The 20,167-nt window shown below is 43.5% G+C and overlaps 2 protein-coding genes across 2 annotated transcripts in view; one reads left to right on the top strand and one right to left on the bottom strand.

Moving 5' to 3' along the window:
- The window catches only part of LOC139546557 (general transcription factor IIF subunit 2-like), a 41,032-nt gene extending 21,527 nt beyond the window's left edge, over positions 1-19,505 (top strand). Inside the window, exons 5-8 of the mRNA XM_071355079.1 lie at positions 11,367-11,448; positions 17,550-17,649; positions 17,822-17,965; positions 19,027-19,505. Of these exons, the coding sequence (XP_071211180.1) occupies positions 11,367-11,448; positions 17,550-17,649; positions 17,822-17,965; positions 19,027-19,155 (455 nt within the window). The 3' untranslated portion in view covers positions 19,156-19,505. The remainder of the gene's footprint in view (positions 1-11,366; positions 11,449-17,549; positions 17,650-17,821; positions 17,966-19,026) is intronic.
- On the bottom strand, positions 1,037-2,750 carry LOC139546558 (BTB/POZ domain-containing protein KCTD4-like). The gene has a single exon (XM_071355080.1). The coding sequence runs from the start codon at positions 2,564-2,566 to the stop codon at positions 1,796-1,798; it is 771 nt and encodes a 256-aa protein (XP_071211181.1). The 5' UTR covers positions 2,567-2,750; the 3' UTR covers positions 1,037-1,795.
- Positions 19,506-20,167: the final 662 nt, after the last annotated feature.

Here is a 20,167-nt window from a genome sequence, read left to right as displayed (position 1 = left end):
CTGACCCACTTCTTAAAATATCAATAGTCTCCACGGTCTGGGGAGCATAAGTCCCAGAGACCCTGGGATGAAGACACCAGCACAACTGTCCATCACTGATATCACTCACCAGTCATCACTTCCTATATGAAATGTTGGCTTATAACATGGTGCTCCCGAGTGGCGCAGCGGTCTAAAGCACTGCATCTCAGTGCAAGAGGCATCATTACAGTCCCTGGTTCGAGTCCAGGCTGTATCAGGTCCAGCCGTCATTGGGAGTCCCATTGGGGGGTGCACAATTGGCCCAGCGTCATCCAGGTTTGGCCGGGGTAGGCCATCATTGTAAATAAGAATTTGTTCTTAACTGACTTGCCCAGTTAAATAAAAAAAAGTATAAATGTAGCGAAATGGGAAAAGAGATTTCATATAGGAATTCAGATTTGATTATGATCCTTTCAGGTAGGTTATTACATTACAGATGTAGGATCTTAATTTGAGCCAGTTTGCTACAGCAGGAAAATAATCCTTCAGAAACAGGAAATGTGAATTATTATATGGATTATAAATCATTTACATTTTTGTAGGGGTTGATACATTTTTCTTAAGGATAAATCAAGTCTGAAATTTCAAAGTGGAAATTATAAACTTCAGAAGCTTTTTTTAAAGCCTCAAATACACTGCATGTTTTACTTTTCCTGAATTGAAGGAAAGTTCTGCAATGGTGATCAAATGAAGATCCTACATCTGTATGTCAAAACACTGCATGTCTGTTGAGGGTTTGGTTTGAGGTTACTGCGTTGGGATGTTGGGCACTGATGCATGTTCCAGTACACGAAGCTGACTTTCTAAGTTGCTAACTCTATTATAGTTCTACGTCTGATACATTAGTTCCCAGTCTATTCTATTAAAGCGCTATGGTCAGCTCTGTCTGCCTTAATGAACTGTCATAATGTTGATGCAATTAAATATGATATACAAGTCTCCTTGTACTGTATATAGTAGAGTAGACACAAATGCCAGCATGACTTGTGGAAAATATTAGATAATATAATCATGCCGATATTCATTACTTTTATTTTGTGTGAAACAAAACATTCACATATCCAAAAGAACACACATTGTCACTTACTCACTCACAGCACTTACAATCACAATGTTAGTGTCATGCTAGATTTGAACCTTTGGGTCTAAACTCTCTGTGCTTCTCTGCTGCAGGGCATTCACACTGACCTCCCTTCCATCTAGTCAGACAAGTTGCTGCAATAAAACAATAGTTTTCTGTCCAATGATCAGCAACAGTCAGTCAGTCAGTACAGTGTTCAACTGTACCTCTCCCCTCAGAATCCAGAGAAAGGCTTGGTCACACAACTCAACTCAAAACACAGCAACCGAAAACACACACTGTAATACCTCACGGTGCACTAAGGCTAGTTTGAAGGGGAAGCAGCTGGATGGAAAAAGCAGCTTATGTATGCGTAATTCAGTAGGAGACTGATCCTCTGAGAGGTTGTGTTGTGTTCTGTCCTGCAGCAGTGAGGGTGGTCAAGGAGGTGGATGCTCTCTCTTGACTCTCTGAGGTTGGACTCCAGACAAAGTGCAGAGAAATGACTGTCCTGCATCAGTTTCAATCTAGGGGCTAGGGGTCAATCTGGAATCAGACACCTTTCTCCTTCCCTCATCCCTTCGTCTCCCTCACTACCTACTGTACCTGCCCCCCTCTCTCCCAGTCTTCCCCTATCTATCCACCTCCCTGTTCATTCCCTTCCTGATCCCTCTCCCCCATCTTTCCCTCTTCCCTGCCTCTCCCCACCCTCTCTTACTTGACAAAGTGCAAAGCCTCTGCGGCCACCACAGATCCCTTGCTGCTGTCCAGAGAGCTGATTAGAGAGAAGCCAGCCTTCAGGGCCAGCATCACCGTCTCTAGCTTCAGACACTCCAGGGTACACAGGAAGGTACTGTCCTGTTTCAGCACCAGCCTGGAGCCAGGGTCCGACTTGATGAAGTGGCGGAACTGGATCACGTTGGACGACACCTCAAACTCCTCTGGGAAGCCGTCCAGCCGGCTCTTTGAGATCTGAACCAGGCGCCCTTTGATCTTGTCGATGAAGGAGGGGTCGCTACAGTACACCTTGAAGCCCTGCGACCTCTCGTCAGTCACCTCCAGGAAGGCGGGCTCCCGTTGCGCCGCCCGCATCCCCTCCCACTCTGAAATGGCCTCCACCAATCCACTGAGGCGGTAGAACTCTGCTTCTCCTCTCAGAAGGCCCACCTCTCGGAAGTCATCGGGCAGCTGCAGGTCTCCGGTCCGCAGGAAGTTGAGGATGTGTCTGAACACGGGGCCGTCACGGTCGATGAAGGGGTTTCCCATGGAGTCAGTGTGCTGGATGGGCTTCCTGCCGCTGGCCAGCTCCTCCAACACTGACCCCTGGTGGCGGCTGAGGGTGGTGCGGTGTGCGGCATAGAGAAAGCCCCCCACGTTGAGAGTGATGGTGCCTGAGGAGGGCTTCTTGATGCTCTTGCTAGGCTGCAGCAGGTCTGGGTTGATCTGTCTCAGTTCACTGTCCATCCTTCTGAGGTTCCATTCCATGCCGCTCCCGCTCAACAACCGCACAGTCTTTTTGTCAGTGTGTGTGTGTCCTCAGGATAAGTGTGTAGCGTGCAGTAACAAAGTGTGTGTGTGTTAGTGTATGGGAGCGTCACGGAGAGGTACTGGCATAGAGAGGAGTGCAGAGCGCACTGGTAACAGAATGAGTCTGCCTCTACTTGTCTCTCTCTCCTCCCTCTTATATCCCTCCCTCACTCTCTCGCTCTCTCTCTCTCTCTCTCTCTCTCTCTCTGTGTTGGAGGAAGAGAGGGTGCCAGTGCCATCCTCCATCATAGGGTGGGAGGAGAGAGTGTGTGTGCTTTAGAGAGAGAGAAAACAACAGAGTAGAAAGAGTGGCAGGTGCACTCCTTGCCCCTCTGTCTCTTCCTCTCTAAATCTCCCTGTCTTCTCTTTCCCCTCTCTCTCCTTCCTCTCATCCCCATCTTTTCTTCCACCCTCTCTCTTTTTCTATTTCTCTCCATCTTCCCTCTTCCCACCTCTCATCCAGCCCCCCTCTCTCTTTCTTCCATCTCTCTCTACTCCTCTCTCTCTCCCTGTCTTCATAATTAGCCCTCTCCTCTCGCTGATGGAAAGGTTCCTAAGCTGTGCTTCTGCACGTGAGAGCAAAGGTGGCCCTGAACACACACGCTCTATATACGCTTGCAAATACACACCAACCTCCTACCAACACACACACAGGACGTTGTCGTGGCTGGGAACTTGGATAACAAACCTCTCTCCCCAACCCCTAGACTGAGAGAATAATATAATAATATAATCTCTGTTATAGAGACACTGCAGTCAGATATATGTTAGACTATGTTTACAGCTTTGTTCAGGGTGGCATTACTGGCAGCATGGTGGGCACATTCGCTGGCAGTGTGATGGGGATAAATGGGCAGATGGCCTGATTTCTCTCTCCAAGATTGCGTACAGTTGGTTAAGATCTCCCTGTGTGTTTTTGTGGGCACAACCCAATTACTGGTGAATGCAGGCAGGGTCTTTGATTTGTCCACATCTTCCTTGTATCCAGTTGACTGGAAGGTAATTGGGTCTAAACCGAGTGTCATGTCTCTGTTTCTATGCCAACGGTCTCTGTTACTGCTCTATAAGGAAGACCGAGGCTTGTTTATTATTATGGTCATAGACTTGTAGTGTTAGCCTCCGCACATTTTGGGGAATATTCAGAGGTGGAAATTTTCTGTGGGAATATATGGGAATTAACGGAAATAATGCAAATTAATATTAATACCATTTAAATGTTATGTTTTTTGCATTGGATATATTTATCATATGGAGACAAACATAAACCTTTTTACCTTATCATAAGTAGACATAATTGCAAATTATTAAATCCTTCCAATATAAATACATTTTAAAAAACAATTTAGTTACGAATTAAACTTTAATTGAGTTGACTCTTCACATGGGTTGATTTCACTGAACAACAACAAAAGGGAATATTGAATAATCCCCAATGATCCATCGCATTTCCCAAAAACGTTTTCAACATCTGTAAAATGATAGTCTAGAAACTAAAGCTTTGGTTGTTTTCCTCTCAGGCTTCCATGTCTTCTCCCTGGACCTCCTCAATGTCCACCTCTTGAACATCAGACTCTGAGGCCTCATCTTCACTGTCACTTAACAACCTTGTTGAGGATGGCTCGTTGTCAGGCTCAAAAAGGCTAGAATTTGCCCGGATGGCCACCAATTTTTCAACCCTTGTATTGGTCAGACTGTTGCGTGCTTTGGTGTGTGTTCCCAAACAAGGACCAGTTGCGCTCTGAGGCGGCTGATGTTGATGGGATTTGGAGGATGATGGAGGCAACGGGAAAGAGCCTCAGATCCACAAAGGCCCTTCCGCCAGGTGGCTGATGAGATCTGTTGGCATGACTGCCATATTGCATCTCCATCCCAAATCCCTTGCTTGGAAGTGTACTTTGCCAGACTGCCAAGAACCTTGCCCTCATCCAGGCCAAGGTGGTGAGATACGGTAGTGATGACACCATAGGCCTTGTTGAGCTCTGCACCAGACAGGATGCTCTTGCCAGCATACTTGGGGTCCAACATGTACGCTGCGGAATGTATGGGCTTCAGGCAGAAGTCTAAACACTTTTTGATCTATTTCAGAACTGCAGTTTCCTCTGCTTGGCGCAACAGTGAAGTGGGCAGGGAGGTACAGATTTCTTCTCTTACATTTGCAAGCAGAATCGGAACATCAGACAGGATGGCATTGTCTCCCTCAATCTGTGCAATGGCTACTGCTATAGGTTTCAGGCTGCTTACCACTCTCTCCCAAAATACATCATCCAGGAGGATCCTCTTGATGGGGCTGTCCATATCGGCAGACTGTGATATGGCCATTTCTTGGAGAGACTCCTTTCCCTCCAGGAGACTGTCAAACATGATGACAACACCACCCCAACGGGTGTTGCTGGGCAGCTTCAATGTGGTGCTTTTATTCTTCTGACATTGCTTGGTGAGGTAGATTGCTGCTATAACGTGATGACCCTTCACATACCTAACCATTTCCTTGGCTCTCTTGTAGAGTGCATCCATTGTTTTCAGTGCCATGATGTCCTTGAGGAACAGATTCAATGCATGAGCAGCACAGCCAATGGGTGTGGTGTGAGGTTAGGACTCCCACTTTAGACCAAGCAGCCTTCATGTTTGCAGCATTGTCTGTCACCAGTGCAAATACCTTCTGTGGTCCAAGGTCATTGATGACTGCCTTTAGCTCATCTGCAATGTAGAGACCGATGTGTCTGTGCTCTTGTAGAATACTGGTTGAGGGCTGGAGATGATGTAGTTAATTATTCCCTGCCCACAAACATTCGACCACCCATCAGAGATGATTGCAACACAGTCTGCTTTCTATAGGATTTGCTTGACCTTCACTTGAACACTGTTGAACTCTGCATCCAGCAAATGAGTAGATAAAGCATGTCTGGTTGGAGGGGTGTATGCTGGGCGAAGAACATTCAGAAATCTCTTCCAATACACATTGCCTGTGAGCATCAGAGGTGAACCAGTTGCATTCATCAGCATTTCTCTGACTACGTTCCCCATTGAGTCAAAAAACACTCTGATTCCAGGAGGACCGTGAGCTGTTGCTATTGATAAGGTGTCTGATTCATCATTTTCACCTCGATTAGAAGTAGAGGGACTTTTGTCAGATGTTGCTTGTTGTGAGCTCTGAGGGAACTTTATGCATTTGGCCAGATGATTCTGCATTCTTGACATATGATTTGGCACAGTATTTGCAGATGTACACAGCTTTTCCTTCTACATTAGCTGCAGTGAAATGTCTCCACATTTCACTACAAAAATGTGTAAAAAAACAACAAATACAATTCCATGTACAGATAAATAGCTAAGCAGTTAGATTAAACAAGTCCTTTGTAAGATAAATGTTTTAAAATAAAACATGTATGGAAACAGGTGAATTAACACTCCTCAGTTAGCAGGCTCAAGCAAGCTAAAACCCAAATGGTAGCAAAAACTAATTAGCAGAAATTGTTAACAAGTTAGAAATTATTTAAACACACTTTGCTGTAGGCTACTATTTACTAGTTAACAAAAAATCATATATGTCCTATAAAATATATTCACCCCACCCAGTATTGTAATCAAAACTTACCAGAAAGCATGTAGTCCTTGGCTCAGACAGTGTAATAGTGTGGGCTCAATAGCATCTCATTAGTGTGCAAGAGCTTGAGAATCAACTGTACATGTGATGGAAGAGTGCGCTGTGCATGCAGAGGGTTGCAATTCCATTGAATTGGGGATAGTTTAACCAAAATATGCCACAAGACCTAGAATTGCCTTGTGTATCCCACAAAAAAAGGTTCACTGTTATGAGCTAACTTTTTGGATGAATTTAAGCAAAATTCCCCAAATTCCCGGGCTTAACTTCCCATGGAAAATTGCCGGGGAAATTTACCGGAAAGTTTCCGACCCGTTGCACCCCTACCCATTGGTGACAGGTGTATAAAATTGAGCACACCGCCATGCAATCTCCATAGACAAACATTGCCAGTATGATGGCCTTATTGAAGAGCTCAGTGACTTTTAACGTTGCACTGTCATAAGATGCAACCTTTCCAACAAGTCAGTTTCTCAAATTTCTGCTCTGCTAGAGCTGCCCCGGTCAACTGTAAGTGCTGTTATTGTGGAGGGGAAACGTCTAGGAGCGACAACACACAAGCCTAAGATCACCATGCGCAATTGCCAAGCATCGGCTGGAGTGGTGTAAAGCTTGCCGCCATTGGACTCTGGAGCAGTGGATAGCGTTCTCTGGAGTGATGAATCACGCTTCACCATCTGGCAGTCGGGCAAGCGAATATGGGTTTGGCGGATGCCAGGAGAACGCTACCTGCCCCAATGCATAGTGCCAACTGTAAAGTTTGGTGGAGAAATATAGGTCTGGGGTTGTTTTTCGTGGTTAGGGCTAGGCCCCTTAGATCCAGTGAAGGGAAATCTTAACGCTACAGCATGCAATGACATTCTAGATGTTTCTGTGCTTCCAACTTTGTAGCAACAATTTGGGGAAGGACCTTCCTGTTTCAGCATGACAATGCCCTATGCACAAACCAAGGTCTATACAGAAATGGTTTGTCGAGATCTGTGTGGAAGAGCTTGACTGGCCTGCACAGAGCTCTGACCTCAACCCAATCAAACACCTTTTGGGATGAATTTGAATGCCGACTGAGAGCCAGGCCTAATCGCCCAACATCAGTGCCTGACCTCACTAATACTCTTGTGGCTGAATGGAAGCAAGTCCCCGCAGCAATGTTCCAACGTCTAGTGGAAAGCCTTCCCAGAAGAGTGGAGGCTGTTATAGCAGCAAAGGGGGGACCAACGCCATATTAATTCCCATGATTTTGGATTTTCAACGAGCAGGTGTCCACATACTGTATTACACACTACATGACCAAAAGTAAGTACAGTGTCTCTTTCTACATGGGCTGACTGTGACAAACTGCCTGGACAATGTGTACTCATGTCACTCATGGTATCTAAGTGGGGGGGGGGGGTTTATTGACAGTTTGGTCCCTGATGAGAGTGAGAGAGATAAACAGAGGGAGTGCGTGTGTCCTGCAGGTGATGGGCTGTCAGTCGGACAGTGATGTTACTGGACCCCCTCTTCTCTCTTTCTTCATCTATCACACACATACACTCTCCCTTGGGGGCAGAAGTCTAATTGAAGTAAACAGTGACATCGATGTCAGGTTGTGTGTGTATCTAAAAAGGGGGATGTCTTTTCTCTCAGTGTGAAGTCTGTTTGATGGAGCTGTAGTTATACAGAAGGCTCTGGTGTGTGTATGCTGGTGTTCAAAATTGAATTAAACCAAGCAATCACCGCAGAATCCAGGTGTAGAACATTCCCCACACACTCTCGACAGAAAGACAACCTATCCAATAGAATACCACTCTCTGCTGTGGAGGCACAACTTCCATTCACTCACTCCCTTAAATATATGTACCTGTGGACAATCAGTGTGGCAGTCTGACAAACCATTCCATTCAGTTAATTGTGTGTGTGTGTGTGTGTGTGTGTGTGTGTGTGTGTGTGTGTGTGTGTGTGTGTGTGTGTGTGTGTGTGTGTGTGTGTGTGTGTGTGTGTGTGTGTGTGTGTGTGTGTGTGTGTGTGTGTGTGTGTGTGTGTGTGTGTGTGTGTAAATCGGTAACGGTGACATTTTCGACTTAAACTCGTTGAAGAAAGATTTAGCTCAGAGTATCAGAATCAACCAATAGGAAGCGTTATGCAAAAAACTTTTTAATTTTAATTGGGAGGTTCCGAGTTGTCTTGAACGTAGCAAATGAGCCTATGATCCCAGAGTGATGGCTCACCACGGTGACGTCTGTGACACATCGGCGATCAACGAGGCGTCTCGACCGTACCGTGGTGCTTTTTAATCATAATGTGATTAATAGAATCATCCCCGCATTAGAATTGCAAATGAGGCAGTGGAACAGCGGAGAGGGGATGGTGGGTGGCCTGCGCTCCTTCTCAGCCCTATCGCACCATCATTACCTGAGATAATTGTTCAACATCATGTCGGAATCTATTTGATTTCTTTTTCTTTTTAATGAGAGCAGTAATGAGCGCAGTAATGGGGATTCCCATCAGTAAAATCACTGTCTCTATTCATTAAAGATGTTGAGTTATTCATAATGCTGCTGGCCAAGTCAGAGCTGTAACGTTATATCACAAACTGCAGTGAAGCTGGCATAGCAACAGTAGCCTTGAGGAACATAGATGTTGTGTGTGTGGCAGAGGTGGTTAGGTAACCTTGCCTGAGACCTGTAGACTTGCATTAGGCTCCCTAAGCTAATGCCTGGCCTTTAGCTCAGCAGGCTAACACGGTTTAGGGCTGTACAGACAACCCGGCTTCAAACCCAATTAGTCACATGCGTTCTCTATGTCAAAACACTTTGATGTTGGCTATATTTGAGCAAATATCTCCACTAACGGTGCTGAAAATGTCCTCCGGTGGGTTTGATACAGGTAATGAAGTAAATGAATAACCCCTCACAACAGATTCTTGATAAAGATGTCTTCTCTCTCCCTTCTGAAAGCCCTACCAGGCTGTGGAGAGATTAGTGGTTCTATAATATTACGTATCCTCATCATATCTAAGTGTCCCTAACACCCCCCCCCCCTCTCCACATGGGAAGTCATTTATAGATCTGGTAGTCACAGGGAGATGGCTTTGGGCATCCAGTCAGCTTACATCTCCTCCACTATTGAGACATGTTTGACTGCTTTTCCAAGGCTGTGTTGTGTAGTAAAAGTGTGGTGTGGATTGTCAATAGGACAAAAACCGCAATGGGGCCAACATTAATGAGCAGGTTCATAAGGTGTTTGTTTTTGACGTAAGGTTAAGGTTAGAGACTACCGTGGTGGTCTGAAAGATTCCTGTACGCAGGCTGATAGTAGTAGTCGATCTAGTCAACAGGTTTCCTCGCAGGTTCTCGCTCTCCTTTCTTTCTTTCTCTCTCCTCTCTGTCTCTCTTCTTTTTTACAGACTTTGTCGCTGTTCTGTCCCCTCAAGGATGAATACTGCAATTTACTAACACATTCCTCCTCCCATAGAAAATTGGCTATCTGAGGGTTTTTGGTAGTCTAGCGTCTATCTGAAATTCACCAGAGGCTTGAGAAATCTGAAGGCTCCTGGAATATTCAGATACAGAGGGAGGTGTCTAGGGAATATCAGTGGGAGTGGGGGGTGAGTGTGTGTGGTTTTTAGATGGAGGGTCCTTAGAGCAGATAAGAGGTTAGAGATGGTGGGAGAAGATGAGTGGGCGGTAGCTTGACCTTCTCACCCTTCTTTCTCCTCTTCTCTCTCCTCCCGTTCTCTTTCCTCCTGTTCCGCTCCCTCTTAGCACGACAGCCTTGAGCAACAAATGCTGTGGCCATTCCACCTCTCACTGTGCCCTCCTCCTCCTCCTCTCATTCTGTTCTCTTCTCTTTCTGCTTCCTTCCATCTCTCTCCATCTCTGCATGTGCAGCTTTGCTCTCCTACATACCAGTGTACCTTGGGACCTGCAAGTTTTATCCTAATTCATTCCACACTAAACAGACATAAACCCTCAACAGTCCCAGTCTTATACAACCCTACAGGAGAAGAGGCATGAGCAGACTGGTGAGAGAGGTATAGAGTAGGGGATAGGTTGAAAAAGTGAACTGGAAGAGAGAGAGGGAGCCTTGAATGGAGAAAATGAGATCGAGAGGAGATCTACAGTATACTATTCTCTCTCATACGGCCCTGACTCAGATGATCCCAGCCAGTGGCCTGTGAATGACTAGAGGGGGAGATGGAGGCAGGCTGCTCTGAAGTTGAGAAATGCGTTTGTGTGTAAGTGTGTTTATGGAGATGCGCCGACAAGTGTTTCAGCCCTTATCGTGCAATAATTGCACATAATGCATGAAAAAGGTGAGGAATGGATATTAGTGAGTGCGTGAGATCTGTGACATTGGACTGACTGTGACGTGATTTCTCTGGAGCCACCTGGTAAAAGTGCACTGATTTTTAATCGCACCAACAAACGCTAACTGGACATTTTCTCAGTAGAACAAAACCTGATTAGCCAACAAACACAAACGGACACCAACTGGACTTCAGTGGTTGTTGGTTGTTCTTTGGCGTTTGTGGGCAGTCTGGACAGAGTCTACTATTTATCTCTGTATGACAGTGTCCCATACAATTGTGTGAACCTATCCCGGCCCCCTTGTTAGACACACACACACAGACACACAATTTTGTTTTGCTATCCTTGTGGGGACCAAAGAATTGATTCCCATCCTAAATCCAATTTTTCTTAACCTAACTGTAACCGTAAGCCTAACCTTAACCCCATACCCTAAAACTATGCCTCCCTATTTGTAGGAATTTTCCTTGTTTTACTATCCTTGTGAGGACTTCTGGTACCCACAAGGATAGTTACACACACACACACACAATGACAAAGAAAACGCCAAATAGATGAATCACTACATTTTGAAATGGAAAGCTGTTGATGAGCAGTCCAGTGGCAGTTGGTGGAAATGTGTAGTGTTGGCTGTGGAGTACTCAGCTTGGGTGGTGCCACCTATTTCACCTGTTTCTCTACTGATTCAGTCAAGTGATTCAGTTCAGTCAAATATAATTTGGGCTGCATGTTTAGTACGGTGCTGAAGGATATTAAATAACACTTTTAGGCCTGTTGTATTGAAAGAAAGAATACACTGTGATTTAAAACAGCATTCTGCTATTGATGTGTGTGGGTCCTTAAAGGAAACGTATGGTCTTTGTTTCAGATAAGATCAGTCTGGAGGGCATGGTGGTACAGAGAGCGGAGTGCAGACCAGCCGTCAATGAAAACTATATGAAACTGAAGAAGTGAGTGAAACAAAATTCAATACAATTTCAATATACAGTACCAGTCAAAAGTTTGGACACATCTACTCATTTCAGGGTTTTTATATATTTGTACTATTTTCTACATTGTAGAATAATAGTGAAGACATAACAACTATAAAATAAAACACATGGAATCATGTAGTAATCAAAAAGGTGTTAAAACAAATGAAAAATATTTTTACTTTGAGATTCTTCAAAGTAGGCACCCTTTGCCTTGATGACAGCTTTGCACACTCTTGGCATTCTCTCAACCAGCTTCATGAGGTAGTCACCTGGAATGCATTTCAATTAACAGGTGTGCCTTGTTAAAAGTTCATTTGTGGAATTTCTTTCCTTAATGCATTTGAGCCAATCAGTTGTGTTGTGACAAGGTAAGGGTGGTATACAGAAGATGGCCCTATTTGGTAAAAGACCAAGTACATATTATGGCAAGAACAGCTCAAATAAGCAAAGAGAAACAATAGTCCATTATTACTTTAAGACATGAAGGTCAGTCAATCCGTAAAATTTCAAGACCTTTGTAAGTTTATTCAGGTGGAGTCGCAAAATCCATCAAGCTCTATGATGAAACTGGCTCTCATGAGGACCGCCACAGGAAAAGAAGCCTCAGAGTTACCAGCCTCAGAAATTGCTTCACAGAGTTCAAGTAACAGACACATCTCAACATCAACTGTTCAGAGGAGACTGCGTGAATCAGGCCTTCATGATCGAATTGCTGCAAAGAAACCACTACTAAAGGACACCAATAAGAAGAGGCTTGCTTGGGCCAAGAAACATGAGCAATGGATATTAGACTGGTGGAAATCTGTCCTTTGGTATGATGAGGCCAAATTTGAGATTTTTGGTTCCAACCGCCGTGTCTTTGTGAGATGCAGAGTAGGTGAACAGATGATCTCTGCAAGTGTGGTTCCCACCATGAAGCATGGAGGAGGAGGTGTAGGGGTGCTTTGCTAATGACACTGTCTGTGATTGATTTAGAATTCAAGGCACACCTACAGGTTGTGTAAGGACTGTTTGACCAAGCCGGAGAGTGATGGAGTGCTGCGTCAGCTGACCTGGCCTCCACTATCACCCAATGTCAACCCAATTTGAGATGGTTTGGGATGAGTTGCACCGCAGAGTGAAGGAAAAGCCGTGAACAAGTGCTCAGCATATGTGGGAACTCCTTCAAGACTGTTGTTAAAGCATTCCACGTGAAGCTGGTTGAGAGAATGCCAAGAGTTGCAAAGCTGTCATCAAGGTAAACGGTGGCTACTTTGAAGAATCTCAAATATATAAAATACATTTTGATTTGTTTAACACTTTTGCTTACTACATGATTTCATATATGTTATTTCATAGTTATGTCTTCACTATTGTTTTACAATGTATAAAATAGTAAAAAAATTAAGAAAAACCCTTGAATGAGAATGTGTGTCCAAACTTTTGACTGGTACTGTAATTAGGTGACAGTAAAATAAAGCATCACCAATAGGCTATTTCTCCTGGCTTCATTTCTGAGTGAGATGAGTAGATCTGGGAGAAACAGTAGCCATAGCAAACTCCAAGAGAATATCTAATAATGGTGTATAACTGTTCTCAATTCAGTTTTATGGTAGCAGAGGTTGCCAGGGATTGCTATAGCAACTGTTCCTTGTGTGCTATGGCAACTATTCTCTCTCCTGTGTGCAATTTTTTTTTTTTTGTATGTATTAGGGGGTAGATCAGCTTTAATATTGCAGATAGAGTGTAGCTTCCATCAATGTAATTGTCTGCATCATTTCCAATCCTCCATATTTATTTATATATATAATAGTTATTTATTTATATATATATTTTTGCAGTACCATGCAAAAGTTTGGACACCTACTCATTCAATTGTTTTTCTTTATTTTCACGATGTTCTACATTTTAGAATAATAGTTAAGACATCAACTATAAAAGAACACATATGGAATCATGTAGTAACCAAAAAAGTGTTTAACAAATGAGATTCTTCAAAGTAGCCACCCTTTGCCTTGATGACAGCTGTGCACAGTCAACCAGCTTCATGAGGAATGCTTTTCCAACAGTCTTTCCCACATATGCTGAGCACTTGTTGGCTGCTTTTCCTTCACTCCACGGTCCAACTCATCCTAAACCATCTCAAATGGGTTAAGTTCGAGTGATTGTGGAGGCCAGGACATCTGATGCAGCAATCCATCACTCTCCTTCTTGGTCAAATGGCCCTTACACAGCCTGGAGGTATTTTGGGTCATTGTCCTATTGAAAAACAAATGATAGTCCCACTAAGCGCAAACCAGATGGGATGGCGTATCACTGCAGAATGCTGTGGTAACTATGCTGGTTAAGTGTGCCTTGAATTCTAAACAAATCACAGACGGTGTTACCATTAAAGCACCCCCACACATCACACCACCTCCGCCATGCTTCACGGTAGGAACCACACATGCGGAGATCATCCGTTCACCTACTCTGCGTCTCACAAAGACACACGATTGGAACCAAAAATCTCAAATTTGGACTCATCAGACCAAAGGACAGATTTCCACTGGTCTAATGTACATTGCTGAGAGTTTCTTGGCCCAAGCAAGTCTCTAATTGTTATTGGTGTCCTTTAGTAGGGGTTCTTTGCAGCAATTCAACCATGAAGGCCTGATTCACGCAGTCTCCTCTGAACAGTTGATGTTGAGATGTCTGTTACTTGATCTCTGTGAAGCATTTATTTTGGGCTGCAATTTCTGAGGCTGGTAACTCTAATGTAACTCTGGGTCTTCCTTTCCTGTGACGGTCTTCATGAGAGCCAGTTTCATCATAGCGCTTGATGGATTTTGCGACTGCACTTGAAGACACTTTCAAAGTTCTTGAAATGTTACGGATTGACTAACCTTAATGTCTTAAAGTAATGATGGACTGTTTATTTTTGCTTATTTGAGTTGTTTTTGTCATAATATGGACTTGTTTTTTTACCAAATAGGGCCATCTTCTGTATAACAACCCTACCTTGTCACAACTCAACTGATGGACTCAAATGCATTATTTCAGGTTTTTACTTTTTATAAATTAGCAAAAAATGCAAAAAGAAATTTTTTAATGGATTATTGGGTGTAGATTGATGAGGGGGGGGGGGAAACATTTAATCAATTTTAGAATAAGTCTGTAATGTAACAAAATGTGGGAAAAGTCAAGTGGTCTGATTACTTTAGGAAGGCACTGTATATATAAAAAAATATATTTTCCTTTATTATTTTCCCCTAACCCTACCCTAATTGGAGTAAACTAATGGACAACAACTCTTAAGCTTATACATACCATATACATTTTACAGACACAATGTATTTTACAGTTATGTTTTGTTTGTTTTTAATACCATCCTTCAGCTACCCTCGACCCCTTCCATCTATCTCCGAAGACCATCCAGTTTGATTTCTATTTGCCATATATTTTTAACTGTGCTGTCTCACAAAAGTTCTGAACCTATATACATTTTATGGACACAGTATATTTTACAATAGTTATCTTGTTGTTTTTATTCCCACCCTTCAGCTCAACCCCTCCCATCTATCTCTTAACACCGTCCAGTTTGGATTTCTATTTGCCATATATTTTTCAACTGTGCTGTGATGTTTCACAAATGTTCTGAACCTTTCTATTCTTATAGTTTCTACAGATTGTAAATTAAAGAAACATTTTTGCTAAGAGTATTATTATTATTGATCGATTGACTATGACTTTTCAAATCACCCAGCAGTGCAATTTGCAGTTAGCTCCAGGTAAATGTTGCAATTCTTCAGCCATTCCTGGACCTGTGACCAAAAAAAAGCTACATATGGACAGCACCAAAACAAATTATTTTAAGGATTGTCTCTTCGCAGCAAAATCTGCAGAGCTGGGATGGTTGTATCCCCCATATACAGTTCAAGTCGGAAGTTTACATACACTTAGGTTGGAGTCCTTAAAACTCGTTTTTCAACTCCACAAATTTCTTGTTAACTAACTATAGTTTTGGCAAGTCGGTAAGGACATCTACTTTGTGCATGACATAAGTAATTTTTCCAACAATTGTTTACAGACAGATTATTTCATTTATAATGCACTGTATCACAATTCCAGTGGGTCAGAAGTTGACAAACACTAAGTTTACTGTGCCTTTAAACAGCTTGGAAAATTCCAGAAAATGTAATGGCTTTAGAAGCTTCTGGTAGGCTAATTGACATCATTTGAGTCAGTTGGAGGTGTACCTGTGGATGTATTTCAAGGCCTAACTTCAAACTCAGTGCCTCTTTGCTTGACATCATGGGAAAATCAAAAGAAATCAGCCAAGAACTCAGAAAAAAATTCTAGTCATCCACAACATTGGTTCATCATTGGGAGCAATTTCCAAACGCCTGAAGGTACCACGTTCATCTGTACAAACAATAGTACACAAGTATAAACACCATGGGACCACGCAGCCGTCATACCGCTCAGGAAGGTCTGTCTCCTAGAGAAGAAAAGTGCAAATTAATCCCAGAACAACAGCAAAGGACCTTGTGAAGATGCTGGAGGAAACAGGTACAAAAGTATCTATATCCACAGTAAAACGAGTCCTATATCGACATAACGTGAAAGGCCGCTCCGCAAGGAAGAAGCCACTGCTCCAAAACCACCATAAAAAAGCCAGACTACGGTTTGCAACTGCACATGGGGACAAAGATTGTACTTTTTGGAGAAATGTCCTCTGGTCTGATGAAACAAAAATAGAACTGTTTGGCCATAATGACCATTATGTTTGGAGGGAAAAGGGGGAGGCTTGCAAGCCGAAGAACACCATCCCAACTGTGAAGCATGGTGGTTTCAGCATCATGTTGTGGGGGTGCTTTGCTGCAGGAGGGACTGGTGCACTTCACAAAATAGATGGCATCATGAGGAAAGGAAAATTATGTGGATATATTGAAGCAACATCTCAAGACATCAGTCAGGAAGTTAAAGCTTGGACGCAAATGGGTCTTCCAAATGGACAATGACCCCAAGCATACTTCCAAAGTTGTGGCAAAATGGCTTAAGGACAACAAAGTCAAGGTATTGGAGTGGCCATCACAAAGCCCTGACCTCAATTCTATAGAAAATTTGTGGGCAGAACTGAAAAAGCGTGTGCGAGCAAGGAGGCCTACAAACCTGACTCAGTTACACTAGCTCTGTCAGGAGGAATGTGCCAAAATTCACCCAACTTATTGTGGGAAGCTTGTGGAAGGCTACCCGAAACATTTGACCCAAGTTAAACAATTTAAAGGCAACGCTACCAAATACTAATTGAGTGTATGTAAACTTCTGACCCACTGGGAATGTGATGAAAGAAATAAAATCTGAAATAAATCATTCTCTCTACTATTATTCTGACATTTCACATTCTTAAAATAAAGTGGTGACCCTAACTGACCTAAGACAGGGAATTTTTACTAGGATTAAAGGTCAGGAATTGTGAAATTGAGTTTAAATGTATTTTGCTAAGGTGTATGTAAACTTCCGACTTCAACTGTATATACATTCTATTGGTTGCAAGAATTTTTTATAATCATTTAAATTGAAATATTCTACTTTTTGAGATCAGTGTCATTTTGCGTATCAGTTCATAAACCATGTGGCATGGAATTGGTACATCAAAAATCTCGTCCTAACTATTTTGCCATCTATATGGCACAGCTGTAAAAAAAATAAAAAATAAAAAAATAGTTCCTTTACATTAAACTGATATACCGACAAGTTCTTTACTTTTCCCCCTTTAACTTGCTTCTTCCATTTTTGCGGTAATGGTGCAATTAGTTGATTGTAATTTTGGGTAGAGCCTCTCCCTGTGTGTTTGAGCACATGCATGTCTGCCTTGGTGTCTGTATGTGCACAGCAGTGCCAGTACTGTACATTATACTAAATGGCTATATGCGTTATTCAACCATTGTACAGCATAGTGGATGCTATTGTTCTGCCTTTTGTTCTATTCACTGCTCTGCCCACTGGGTTGCTTCTCTCAATGAGACCCTATATCTTCATTCATTTTAATCATTTCTCAGGTTCTCTCAAACAGTTCTGTGACAGTGTTCTAGAATGTATTCTCCTCTCCTCAGATTACAGATTGAGGTGTCTACCAAGCCCCAGCGTCTGACCGAGCAGATGGACAGGGCTGTCACCAACAACTTCAAGCCTGTAGCCAACCATGTTGCTAACGTAAGAACACTACCATATCACATGTTAAAATCAGTGTGTGTCTGCTTGCATGCTCCTGAAGGTTCCATATCTTTGTAGTGTTTAATCAATACACATTTGGAACTGTTACGTGCACTTCTACCATGCTCCCTCCTTGTCCCTGTGTGGGTTTTCCGTGGGTTGTTTTGTGTAGGTGGAGTATGAGAAGAAGAAGAAGGCTGAAGGTAGGATGGTGAGGGCAGACAGACAGCAGGTGATGGACATGCTCTTCTCCGCCTTTGAGAAACACCAGTACTACAACATCAAAGACCTGGTGGAGGTCACCAAGCAACCTGTGGTTAGTCACACACAAACAGCAACCTGTTCACTGTCCTGTCTGATTTCATTACCATAAGTGAGTATGCGCTGCGAGCGGTTCTGCTCAGCCTTCCAAGATAGATTACACTCCACCACTGTAACCCTCTCTCTCCAGGATCGATTACGCTCCACCACTGTAACCCTCTCTCTCCAGGATCCATTACGCTCCACCACTGTAACCCTCTCTCTCCAGGATCCATTACGCTCCACCACTGTAACCCTCTCTCTCCAGGATCCATTACGCTCCACCACTGTAACCCTCTCTCTCCAGGATATATTACGCTCCACCATTGTAACCCTCTCTCTCCAGGATCCATTACGCTCCACCACTGTAACCCTCTCTCTCCAGGATCCATTACGCTCCACCACTGTAACCCTCTCTCTCCAGGATCCATTACGCTCCATCACTGTAACCCTCTCTCTCCAGGATCCATTACGCTCCACCACTGTAACCCTCTCTCTCCAGGATCCATTACGCTCCACCACTGTAACCCTCTCTCTCCAGGATCCATTACGCTCCACCACTGTAACCCTCTCTCTCCAGGATCCATTACGCTCCACCACTGTAACCCTCTCTCTCCAGGATCCATTACGCTCCACCACTGTAACCCTCTCTCTCCAGGATCCATTACGCTCCACCACTGTAACCCTCTCCAGGATCCATTACGCTCCACCACTGTAACCCTCTCCAGGGTGCTTCACAGGGAGAACAGCATGTCAGAGTGAACTATAGTAACCTGAGGCCTGATTAGTCATACCGTAATAAGTTGAACAGAATCAGAACACATACTGTAGACCTGTATCTGGAGGAATGTCAACCATTACCCACTATTGACATCTGGTGGACATTATCAACTACAACAAATGGATTTTGACACTAAGAATAACAGGTAGACTCGCCTCACTGGTAGATGCTTCTAGTTTTCAGAGTAAGGGTGCAGGCTGTAGCTGTGTGAAAATGGGTACTGTAGAAAGAGCCTCTCTCCTATAGACATATATAAAGGAGATTCTGAGAGATGTTTGTCTGTGTGTTTCCTGTAGACCTACTTGAAGGAGATTCTGAGGGAGATAGGAGTGTACAACGCTAAAGGGACGCACAAGAGTACATGGGAACTGAAGCCAGAGTACCGCCACTACCAGGGAGGAGAGGAGGAGATAAAGAGTGACTAGCCCAGAACAGAGCACCCTGACTGGGATACAGACATTGACCTGGGGGCCTACCATCACGGAAGTCTTTGTTCTTTTGTCTTTCACTTTATATAAAACTGCTACCCAAAACGACATGATCACAAAGGGTCTACCCTTTATCAGCTGTTGGTAGGATGGTGTGTGGGGATCTTGCACTATGAACCAGACTGGGTGAAACTTGCCTTAAAGCAACACTCTTCTGGATAGGTTATTTTCTATGTCGTTTGGTGCAGCTTATAGAAATGGTCATCTTTTTTTTCTTCACTACTTACAGACGCTGAAACTTTGCACTATCATTTGTAAATCATTTATAAAATAATGTAACTACCGGTTTCGGAATATTTGACATTTTCTTTCAATGAACAAGCTTTTGAGGGAAACTACACACAGATACATGAATACAAATGAGTGGATTCGGACATTTCAGCCACACCCGTTGATGACAGGTGTATGAAGTGGAACACACAATCTCCACTGACAATCTCCAATCTCCATACAATCTCCACTGACAAACATTGACAGTAGAATGGCTTTACTGAAGAGCTCTGACTTTTTTTTAACGTGGCACCGTCATAGGATGCCACCTTTCCAACAAGTCAGTTTGTCAAATGTCTGCCCTGCTAGAGCGGACCCAGTCAATTGTTAAGTACTGTTATTGCGAAGTGGATACATCTAGGAGCAGCAACGGCTTAGCCGCGAAGTGATAGGTCACATAAGCTCACAGAACAGGACTGCTGAGTGCTGAAGTGTGCAGCGCATAAAAATCGTCTGTCGTCGGTTGCAACGCTCACTACAGAGTTCCATACTGCCTCTGGAAGCAACTTCAGCTCAAGAACTGTTCATCGAGAGCTTCATGAAATGGGCTTCCATGGCCAAGCAACTGCACACAAGCCTAAGATCACCATGCGGAATACCAAGCGTCGGCTGGACTGGTGTAAAGCTAGCCGCCATTGGACTCTGGAGCAGTGGAAATGCGTTCTCTGGAGTGATGAAT

This window comes from Salvelinus alpinus, chromosome 20 (genome assembly GCF_045679555.1).
Source record: "Salvelinus alpinus chromosome 20, SLU_Salpinus.1, whole genome shotgun sequence".
NCBI classification, from domain to species: Eukaryota; Metazoa; Chordata; class Actinopteri; order Salmoniformes; family Salmonidae; genus Salvelinus; species Salvelinus alpinus.
The sequence above is the reverse complement of the archived record's forward strand: the minus strand, read 5'-3'. Positions and strand labels throughout refer to the sequence as shown.